This window comes from Trichoderma ghanense (genome assembly GCF_004382785.1).
Source record: "Trichoderma ghanense strain CCMA-1212 chromosome Unknown scaffold_4, whole genome shotgun sequence".
NCBI lineage: Eukaryota > Fungi > Ascomycota > Sordariomycetes > Hypocreales > Hypocreaceae > Trichoderma > Trichoderma ghanense.
The window spans coordinates 1260708-1271142 of NW_027395667.1; the positions used below are offsets into that span (position 1 = coordinate 1260708).

Here is a 10435-nt window from a genome sequence, read left to right on the forward strand (position 1 = left end):
TCTCCTCCATCATTCCTAAATCCCACCCTCAATAATGCCCCGGTGGCCCCTACAACACCACACCAACTAATCAACGCACACATCGTCATGACAGAGAGTCACATCCTCGTGTACCTAGTAGACTGCATTTTTATTCAGCTCCGCAGATCTGTATCCAGGTCTAACTTTTCTTTCCCGCAATCCGAGACTACCTTCTTCGAGATCAAGCGACTCCTGCGAAATCAATGTCCTCCACTTCCATCAATCAAGAAAGCGAACCATGGGCCAAGTCGGTCGACCCAAGGAAAACAAGAAATGTCGTCATCGTCAACACCATCGTGAATAGCAGTCTGCCGCCCACGACTTTGGCAAGAGAGAATCACTGCGCGTAGTCACGACGCAGACGAAGGCTGATCTCCGTCTTTCGTGTCTGAGCTTTCAGAGGCATCCCACATATCAAGAGCAGTGGGACGCTTTACTTGCTGAACCCAAACGTTGTCTCGGTCCTTGAACAATTTGTGGACAAAAGGGCTGTATGGGGGATCCCTGCGCATCGGCTTGATGCAGCCAATCCGAATGTCCGCCGTGAGCCCTGAAGGAAGGCTTTGTACGTCGCCCTTCTGCGGAGAGCCGTCGAGCAGAGAGACTTCCATGGCGGGCTCCTTGTCCTGCCTTTCTCCGTCGTGGATTTTGTCTTCGACTTGCGGTGCTGCAACCGAACTCTGCTCTCCTCCTTCGGAAGAAACTCCAACGTCTGCCAAGAAATGATCAACTTCGCCCACCCCAGTGCCATCGTTATCAAAACAGATCAGTTCACATGAAGATGCACTCTCCGCACCCCGAGTCGTTTTTTCCATATTGCCGTCATGTTCCTATGTGCAAATAGTCACAGTCGTTAGCATGTCTCTCACTTGGCGGAAGTCGAAGGGCGGTGGCATGAGGACTTACATCTTCCTAAGCTGACAGACGACACTCGACGTGACTTGCCACTCCCAATGCAGGGCCGTCCTCAAGAAGATGGCCGGACTCATTGTTATGATGAGCAGCTTCCATCTCATCATCACTAGAGCTGCTAGAGAAGATGATTAGACGTGGATTGGCATCCTTCCCCTTCTTTCCTGCTGGATGTGACACTTGCGGTTGTTTAGGTCCAAATACGAGGGGCTTCGGGTCCTGTGTTCTCTCGTCCTCAGAGTCGGTTTCGGTGAAGAAAGGATCGCGGTGACGCTTGGCAAGCCGGTCAATCTTGGCCATCAAGTCCGCTCGCTGCGCGTTCATGTCCTTATTTCCATTCCTGCTTTCAGGGCGACCTAAGGTACTGGCGTTTGAGTCATGGTCATCAGCTCCCACCTTGGGTATATGAGAAAGCCAACCTTTGACGTGGCACGTTCTGCACACGCAGTCCTGGAGTCGAGTGACGCATGTTTCAGACTGGTCTGGTTGAGAGCCCCAAGAGCTAGCGCGTCCGAGATCATAGGGGGGGCAGTGTCCAATGGGTGCTCTGTTTCCATACGAGACATCACCATTGCGATGGCTGGGGGGCGGTTCCTGGTCCTTGTGTAGCTGCTCGAGGCCCGCCTGGAGGCGAAGGTTATACTCGTTCGTGGACAGCCGGACAAGGTCGTGGTTGTAGGCAGGATAGGGCAGCTTGCCATCCTTGGCCTTTTGCTGGATGTCCTTCGCGGCAGAGAAATGACCCGATGCTCCAGTGACAGCAACGTTCTCGCCAGGAGCTTGCTTTGGGCCTGCAGCCTCCAAGAGCCACTGGTACCAATGATCGTACACATGGTCGACGACAGCACGGAAACTGGTCAATTTAATGTCGCCGACTCGCAGCGCAACCTTGTTGGCGTGGCTTGGATCAACCTTCTGGAAGGCCTCCCAGAAGATCTGGCAGCACATGTCTCGCGAGCAGCCTTTGCTGTCGAGGAAGAGACAGAGGTCCTTGAGCGAGGGCAGCGCCATAGTCGCGGAAGAATAGGCACGGCCGATCTTCTCGCGAAGCCAGACGGCACTGAGAGAGACGATGCTGTTCAGGATAATCTTCTTGCCTGCGGCGTTGATTCTCCTCTCTATCGTGTCCTGGCGCATGAAGCCTAGACTGAAGAGGTCTCGTAGGCCGTTGCATCCCAGGGTGACCTGGGCGTGGTAGAGGACGCGTTTGTCACTGTCCATGGCGAATTTGGACGCAGACATGTCGGCGAAGGGATCGTAACCACCGTAGGAAGCGTAGTAGAACTGGTCAACGGGGAGGACGTAATCAATGTCTTGCTCTGCGGGACGACGATAAAACTGCTCGTCATCTCCGGGTCCGTCGTGCTCGTCCGGCAGAGTCCCGAGGGGGAGCAGAAGAAACTTGACGATACTCCGTCTGTAGACCTCGAGGGAGTCGGCGAGGCGTGAGACAAAGGTGAAGAAGGCGAAGCAGAAGAAGAAGAAGAGGAGGGGGGCAGGAAGGGTCTCTTGCTCCTGCTCCTTGTCCTTATCTGCTCGCACAAGCACGTGAGGGGACATGCCGACGGCTGGCAGCTGGCAGCTGGCAGGAGCCAAACTTGCAGCTGATGTGGTGAATTTTCTGTCAGGGGAGGGCGGAAGCAGCCAGCTGGCAGACCGGCAGATGGATATCGTAGTACCTTAGTAGTAGGCAGATGAACCGCTGACAGACTGGGTTGATGGGCAAGTACCGCTCCAGCAACGTTGGGAGCAAGCTGGAAGTACTTGAGACCAAGAGGCAAAAGTTTAAGCAGTGAATCAATGCATCACCGATTGAAGGAGAAGCAAAGCAAAACACCAGCCTAGATCAGCAAACATTAATCTGCTTGTTCAGAAAGATAAAACACACAGACCGACACAAAGGACACCGGGAGAAGCCAACAACAAAAGGAGATAGACGGAGACGAAGGAAAAGGGAAAGAGGGAAAAGGAGCCGGACGGGAGCACGCACAACAATGGCCAGCACCTTAAATACCTACCTACCTACTAGGAACATGCCCGGCCAAAGAGGGCAAATATGCCGTGTAACAACAGCCAGTCCTCGTGACTGGTCGGATTTGCGGCCGGAGCAGCAGCAGGACGGGCACGAACAAGCAGTGGCCCGGCATAGTAAGGTATTGTGATTGATTAAGGAGGAGAATTTGGCACGCACATACACACACACACAGACACACACACGCACATACACATGGACTAGGTAAGGTAGGTAGGTAGCAAACTCAATGCAGGAAAATCGGCCGGACGCCCGCTGGCACGCGGTGACTCTTTTTCTGTGCTCGAGTTGAGACGGGCTGCCGGACAGAGGCAGGCTGCAATTAGCCCACCAATGAGGAATAGCTGGACGATGACAGCACGGCATGAGGTGCCATGGTTTGAGGTAAGGTGAGGGTAGGTATGTAATACAAGATGTAACTCGGAAGCTGTGTTAAAAGGTACGGCAAGCCGTGGAGGTGGCAGTAAGAGGCTCGGTTCGCGGCATGAGAGCATGCAACCACACGCGCGCACAAGCATAACAATGTGCCCTTGAATGCAACTTCGCTCGGCTTCTGGCTAATACGTTCAACGATCGCCACAGCTCTCGACTTCCATGCTTGAAGCCATCATCATCATCATCATCACCATCACGCCACGGACCACATGTCCTCTCCTCGTTCGTCCCTCACCTCTTCTTCAACGCCGCAAACCTCCTTTCCAGGTCCCCAATATCCGGTATTGATCCTTCTGGCTCCGCCTTCTTCTTCCTTGTTTCTTCCGCTTCCTCCTTCTTGCTCTTCAGCTCCACAGATCCCATCATCACCTTGGGGTGGACATTGTCCGTCGTCATCCGCGGCGGTGTCACCATCAGCGGGCTCTTGGGCTCGCCCAGCCTCGCGCTCGGCGGCGTGGCCCGGTCCAATTGCTCCTCCCCAAGCGAAAGCTTCCTCTCTGCCGCCGTCAACGGTCTGTCGGGGGCGTTCTTCTGTGCCTGTCCTCCCGATGAATCGCCGTCATCCTGGTTTCCAAACTCGTCGCCATCTATCAAATCTGGGGGTGGCGGCGAAGATACCATCCTCTCCCTCTTGGGCCAGTCCACGCCGTACGCCTTGGCAATCTCCTCCAGATACCCCTGCACCAGCTCCTTCCGCGGCGCCTCCACGCTCAGCTTCTTGACCACCTTCTCGTTCACCTTGCCGTCCGCATTCTCCATGGCCGCCAGCACAAACTCCTTGCCGTACTTTTCCGCCAGCAGCGTCCGCACCGTCATGAGCTCCTTAATCTCCGTCTTGGGCGCCGCGTACAGGATGCTCTTGATGGCCTCCTCCAGCCCCGGGTCGCACACGGGGCCCTCCATCAGCCCGGCCCGCGCGAGCAGCAGCTCGCAGTACAGCTCCAGCAGCTCGTGGAGCTCGCTCGTGATGTCGGCGCGGATGATGTTCTCGACGCGGATCGTGGCCGAGTCGATCTTGCCGGCCTCGAGGAGCTGCGCCATGGCCCGGCGCTGCGTCTTGCCCAGCTGCTCATCCCGCTGCTGCACCATGCGCAGGCGCGCGATGGCGAGCTTCAGCTGGACCTTGAGCTTGGTCTGTCGCCGTTACGATGTCTTCACGTCAGCTCGGCTCAGCTCAGCGTCTCGCGGGGTTGCGTCACCGAAGCTGGCGGGGTTCACCGTCAGATGCAGAGAGAGTGAAATGAACGTTGACTTACCAGCCAGGTAGCTGCGGCGGGGGGCATCGCAAGGGTTCAGGTGCTGTCGGTATCGGTAGAGAGAGAGAGTAGGTTGGTGGCGGAGAAAAGAAGGACGACAGGGTATATGGTCGTAATCCAATGACTTATGCAGAGGCGGTTATGAGGCAGCAATTTAGAACCGTAGATGCCTACGGTCGAGGTACGATGGAAGTCGTAGGCAGACACGCAACCGGAAGCTTTCAAGGTTGAAGCGTCTCCGAGACAAAACGTCACTGACGGCCCGCTGCCAATTCAAGGTACAGGTACGTTGCTCCTTCCGGGTCCTGCTAAGCCTCAGGGGGCTTTAGCGCCTGTCGGATCCACTTTTGGTTGATGCGGGGCCTCAGCTTCAGCATCAGGACGGCAATCGATAGCATCAGCTGAGGTACCGAGACATTCAGACGACAACTCAACAACATCAACATTCATTTTGTTCTTCCTGGTGTAAATCATGTCTTGCGTACCAAGACACTCACACCAACTTTTTCACCACCTGCACGCTCTCCATACCTAACGCAAGGTAATTCAATAAATCCTCTCAGGAACGTGCATCATACATCATCCATCCTCTGCATCGCAGCTCGCAGCACGCAGCCTCTTGCTTCGTACGTGTTGACCCGTGATAGGAGTAGCCGGCACACTGCATCTGGGGCTGCATCTGGTGCGTCTCAGATGCTGCCGGCTGGCTGATACAGTGCATGTCTCTCATCAATCGCGTTGCCTCTCTTACGTAGGGAGATGCCATTTCAGTTTAGGCTTGATTCTGCACCAAAGTACGAAGTAGTTGCCGGCAGAGCAAAAGACAGCTACTTACTATCTACCTCATACTGGCATTGGCGATGATATCTTACGGATACCAAACAGCTTCTGTACATGTCACATAGTACTGTTTAAATCTTTCCGGCTGGCTGCCTTGTGTGTCAACATGAGGGGAGCCCGACGGCATTCCCTCTCCCTAACGTCTCCGCCGACGATCCAATAATTAAGTAGTATGCAGTTGGCCATTTCACGCCGTCGAGTTGCCGAGGGCGGCGCTGCTGCTGTTCTGTCGACTGCCGAGTGTCAAGGGGCATTTCATTCCACCATATACCTAACCGTCCCATCCTCCGTCTTGGGCTCGCCACGGATTCCGTCCATTGTAATTATGAAGAGAAAAGGAAAAGAGAAAGAAGAAGCAGATAGAAAGAAACAAGTAAGGAAGAGCAGATGATGATGAAAACAGCTCGAGAAAACTCCCATGTGAAATCCTTCATAGCCGTTGAACGCCCCTAGTTGTTCCGTTTGTCCATCCATGTGTGTGAGTTTTCTGTAGTTTGTGCGAGTGTGTGAATATTGTTTTACAATCCGTCGTCATTGCGTGCCCTTGTTCCAACGGCTGGCATCAACCGCTCAACAACCAGTCAGCAAAGTGCGATCCTAGTCCATCTCGGAGTTGCCTGCAACCGGTGGGATTCCGTCGGTCGCTTCTCCTTCGAAGACCTGGTTACCCTCGTACGTGACGCGCCGCCAACCGCAGGGCTCGTTGCTGTCCTTGATCCATTCCATGGTGGGGAAGTAATGATCGTTCTTCTTCATTGTGATCACCCAGGGCACCGAGTCAAAGGTGACTGCCTTGAGGCGGAAATCTGTGTAAAAGGTCAGCTCAAAGGTCTCTTACAGCAATGGCAACGTGGGCTGAGAGGGGGAGGGGAAAACGTACAGGTGTTGTCGGGTATTTTCCGCGTCGCCGCAATGAATGTATCCAGATCTGGCGTCGGCTCGCCGTTGACGTGGGTGATGAAGTTGGTCGGGGCAACGCCGTACTGGTACGCCGGCGAGCCGCGAATCCTGCTCGAGACATAGACTTCGCTATGAAGCTTGCTGATCTGCTGGCGCACGGCCAGGTGCGGGCGGTGGAAGATGGCTCCGCAAAACGACACAGCGTGGTGCGTCTCCATGTCGTCGGCCGGGACGGTCGGCAGCTGGAGATGCAGCTCCTCGCAGTTGCGCACGATGACGGCGTCCAGCACCTCGTTCGAGTACATCACGTCAAAGTCGGAAATGGTGGTGCAGATTTTGCCGTTGAGCGTCAGCACCACGTCGCCCTCGAGCAGCGAGACCGGCTGGTCCACCCGCTCGAATGTCCGCTTGCTCACCATGAACAGCTGGTGGTGAGATCGGTTGGCCTGTGTAACCTTGGTGATCCACTCGTCCGAGACGCCCATCACGCGCGCCTGCGACATGTGGATGGATCGGAACTCTACCGAGAGCATATGCAGCTTCGGCGTCTCTCCTTGCTGAATGGCCGAGATGACGGGTAGCAGAGTCGGCGTGCCCAATCCCAAGTGGTATTCCTCGTCCCTCTGGGTGCTTGGATTACGCTCTCCGAGATATTGCAGCCAAAGAGCCTGCACGGTCCCGTCCTCCGCGACGAGCACGCCACTGCCACACGAGGCCCCGAGGTTGCTGTCAATCGTAATGGCATCTACGTTGACGGCGCGGTATCGTGGCGCCCCCGAGTTGGCGGGGATGGCAACCGCGGTGATCTCTGTCACGTTGGTCGACCCATGCACGACTCTTCCGATCCTGTTGTAGCCCAAAAAGTACGTCTTGGCGCCCTGAGTGAGATGCTGATCGCTAAGCCGGGCACTGAGGACGGGTGCGTCCACCAGCGCGGGATCGTACTTGATGATGGTGTAGTTTTGCAGCGGGTGCAGGAAGACGACTTTGCCCTCGACGATGACGGAGTCGGCAATGGTAACGGTGATGTCGCATAAGTCGTATGGCACGACGGCGCGAGAAATGAGCACCAGGCCCTTGTCGGCATCGATGACGAGGCCCATCCCCCATCGTCGATTCTTCGGGAAGCCGTCAAGCTTGACGGGCAGAGTGCAGTTGATGTGCACGAAGCTGCGGATCAGGGCTGCGATGCCGGGGTGCGGCATGTGGTCCAGCTCAATGAAGGCGGCAGACCGTCGAACAGGGGGCACCGGCGGCAGGGGGTCACCAAGGTCGGAAAAGTCCCACAGGCCAGTGACATCGTTGCGGACGGCCAGCTTCATCTTGGCCGACCAGTGTCTGTCGATGTAGATGACGGTCGTGATGAGCGTGTGCAGGTCGCGCAAGTGCTTGTAGGTGACCACCACCCGTGCCTTGTCGGGAATCTGCTTGAGCACTTCGATGAACGTGTCCAGGTCGGGCACCTTCTTCTGGTCCACAGACTGCACGATGAACCCATTGTCGGTGTTGTCAAACCGGAAAGATCCCGCAGCCTCGCAGATGTAGACTCCCTTGACGGCCACGCCGTAGAGCCGGGCCTGCTGGTACGAGATGTTGTGGAAGCTTGCTCCGGCAACGGTCACGAACCGGTCCGGCGTAATCTTATGGAGATCGCCGACCTCGATGTCGACCTCGACGTCCTGGCCTCCGCGCTGCAGGTGGAACTTGATGGTGTTGCCCACGTTTGAATCAAGGATGTCGTCGAGGCGGATGAATTGCGTGATGAGCTCACCGTTCACCTTGATGAGCACATCGCCCTCCTCGATCTTACCGTCGGAGGGTCCAGAAGGCAAGACGATCTCGGCCACCAGCATGTTGGTCTCCTCGGGGAAAGCCTTTCTCATCGCGGACTCCCACTTCGGGCTGAGCCCCAGCCTGCGGCACTCGTCAAAGGGCTTGAGGAGGAACTGGCACTGAACATCGCCGCGGACGACGGGCTTTCCCTGCTGGATGCACTGAAGGGCGCGCAGGGGCCGATCCAGGGGTAGGAAGTAATCGGTCGAGGCACCGTCAGAGCGGCCGCCGGCCTGGAGCGCAACGGCGCAGCCATCCTTGTTCACGACAGGACTGCCGGAACTTCCACCGCTGGCAGCAGCGTTGGCCTGGTAGTAGCACGTGTTGAAGTCGCTGTACCCATCGCCATACTCGGGCGCGTTTCGGTCCAGGCGACTGATGACACCCGAGAGGATACTCAGCTTTTCGCCAGCGTCGTTTCCGACGACACGAATCTCGGTACCCACTACAGTTCCAACATGTCAGCAAACGCGTGTCCTTGGTCCCTGTATCCTCTCCATTTCCCGCTGGACTCTCAACGCACCTTTTGCCAGGTCCGGGCTCAGGGTGAGGCCATCCACATGCATGTACTTGATCGCCTTGGGGTCGTATCGGAGAATGCCAAAGTCGTGAACGGGGTCGCGATAGACGGGGTAGCAGTCGACCTCCTCGTGGTTGTCGAATACGCAATGTCCCCAAAAGGGACCAGATCCGACAACGTGACGGTTCGTCAAGATGTAACTAGACAGCGGACGCGAGAAGAACGTCAGCGAGGTGCATTTCAGAGGGGAGATGACTGGCATAATCAGGGGTTGGGTGGGCAAACACAAAGGCACCTAAGCAGCACGCCAGAGCACATACCCTCTATCCGAGTCGACGACAAAGCCGGTGGCCTCGCTCGTCAAGGCAGGGTCCGTATCGAAGGCGCACGTCTGGCAGAATCGGATCGCGACGACGTTGCGGACCACCTTTTGGATGGTGTCCTGCCACTCACCGAGGCTGCCGGGAGTGCCGATGTAGTGGGCGTGGGGATGGATGTCGCTGGCGGCATCGGATTCCCCGTCGTAGCTCACTTCGTCGATGGCGATGTCGGGGACGGCCATTTCAACGTCGACGTCGGGCTTGCTGCTGCTGCCGTTGACTGGTCGCTTGGCCGGGGGCGTCGTCTGGGGCGACTCGTGAGCTTTCCTCTTGCCCCCCGCCGAAGTCGTTGTCCTGTTCATCGTGTTTGCTTCGATGGCCGCCTGTCGTTCTTCTTCGTCGTGTCTGGTGCTTCACCCCTGATGCTCAGACGGGGTTTGCCGTGCAGTCGTTGAAAGAGTACTCCTCCCTTGTCGATGGGTATGCAGGGCCTTTCTCAGCCTCTTGATCGTCGCCCTTTTTCTGGCTCCGCTGTTCGGGGCAAACCGCGTTTCGGCGGTTAGACGCAAGAAGAAGCCGACAAAAGGGATGGGATGAAGCAAGGTTCCCCAGGTCGGCACGCGCCTCGCTTTATATACAAGTTCTTCTGTGATCAAGGCAGCAAGCAGCGCCTATCGCGCATTGACGGCTAGTGCTTGTGCTGGTGCTTGTGGTGGTGCTGGCGCTCGACCGCGGGGTGGAAGCGACTGGCGGCGGCGCTTGTTCTCGCAGGGCTCGCGGGCGTGTCGCGTAGGGTCGCAGCGCATCAACGACGCGGGCAGAGGCAATGGAGCGCGTGATGTCGGAGAGGAAGCGCGAGGAGAGGCAGCGAGGCAAGAGGAAAAGATGGTGGTGGACGCAGCAATTGGCAGCAGAGCAGGCAGCCCATGTGATGCCGGTTCGTCCTGGGCAAAACTCGTTAATGCAGCCTTTTTGGAGTCGTGGAGAAAAAAAAAAGGTGGATCAGCAGGCAGGCTTCTGCGGGTACGCAGTACGTGGGCGGTACTAGTAGGGGTTTGGAAGTACTGCACTAACAACGCCGGGCCAGGACCCGCGAGAGTCTCTCAAGGTAGGTACACACACACACACACACACCAGGCCCGACCAGATTAACCACAAGGCGGGCCGCTCGGATTCTGGCCAGCCTATCGTGTGAATAGCCGCCTGGTCAAGAAGCCGCTAGAGCGGCCAGCACGATCCATTCTGACGCAGACGTGCCATAGACTATCTGGTAGTGGGCATCTTGCCCCTGGTTCCTCGTCCTGGCCTGTCCCTGTAACTGCACTCTAGATTGTACGGACTAGACGCGACCAAGGTAGAGGTGGCC

General features: G+C 56.7%; 3 protein-coding genes across 3 annotated transcripts; all 3 read right to left on the bottom strand.

The window, feature by feature from the left end:
* Nucleotides 1-371: 371 nt before the first annotated feature.
* Nucleotides 372-2554, bottom strand: CCMA1212_004585 (uncharacterized protein; the record flags this gene model as incomplete). The annotated part of the gene is made up of 2 exons (XM_073701883.1): nucleotides 970-2554; nucleotides 372-851 (listed from the first exon to the last, which is right to left on the bottom strand). Exons 1-2 carry the CDS (start codon nucleotides 2491-2493, stop codon nucleotides 372-374), a joined length of 2004 nt encoding a protein of 667 aa, XP_073559549.1. The 5' UTR covers nucleotides 2494-2554.
* A 1077-nt stretch (nucleotides 2555-3631) lies between these two features.
* Nucleotides 3632-4683, bottom strand: CCMA1212_004586 (IST1-like protein; the record flags this gene model as incomplete). Its single annotated transcript, XM_073701884.1, has 2 exons — nucleotides 3632-4534; nucleotides 4657-4683. The coding sequence occupies 2 exons, from the start codon at nucleotides 4681-4683 to the stop codon at nucleotides 3632-3634; spliced, it is 930 nt and encodes a 309-aa protein (XP_073559453.1).
* A 1410-nt stretch (nucleotides 4684-6093) lies between these two features.
* On the bottom strand, nucleotides 6094-9431 carry CCMA1212_004587 (Pro-apoptotic serine protease NMA111; the record flags this gene model as incomplete). Its single annotated transcript, XM_073701885.1, has 4 exons — nucleotides 6094-6302; nucleotides 6377-8674; nucleotides 8753-8949; nucleotides 9070-9431. The coding sequence occupies 4 exons, from the start codon at nucleotides 9429-9431 to the stop codon at nucleotides 6094-6096; spliced, it is 3066 nt and encodes a 1021-aa protein (XP_073559840.1).
* Nucleotides 9432-10435: the final 1004 nt, after the last annotated feature.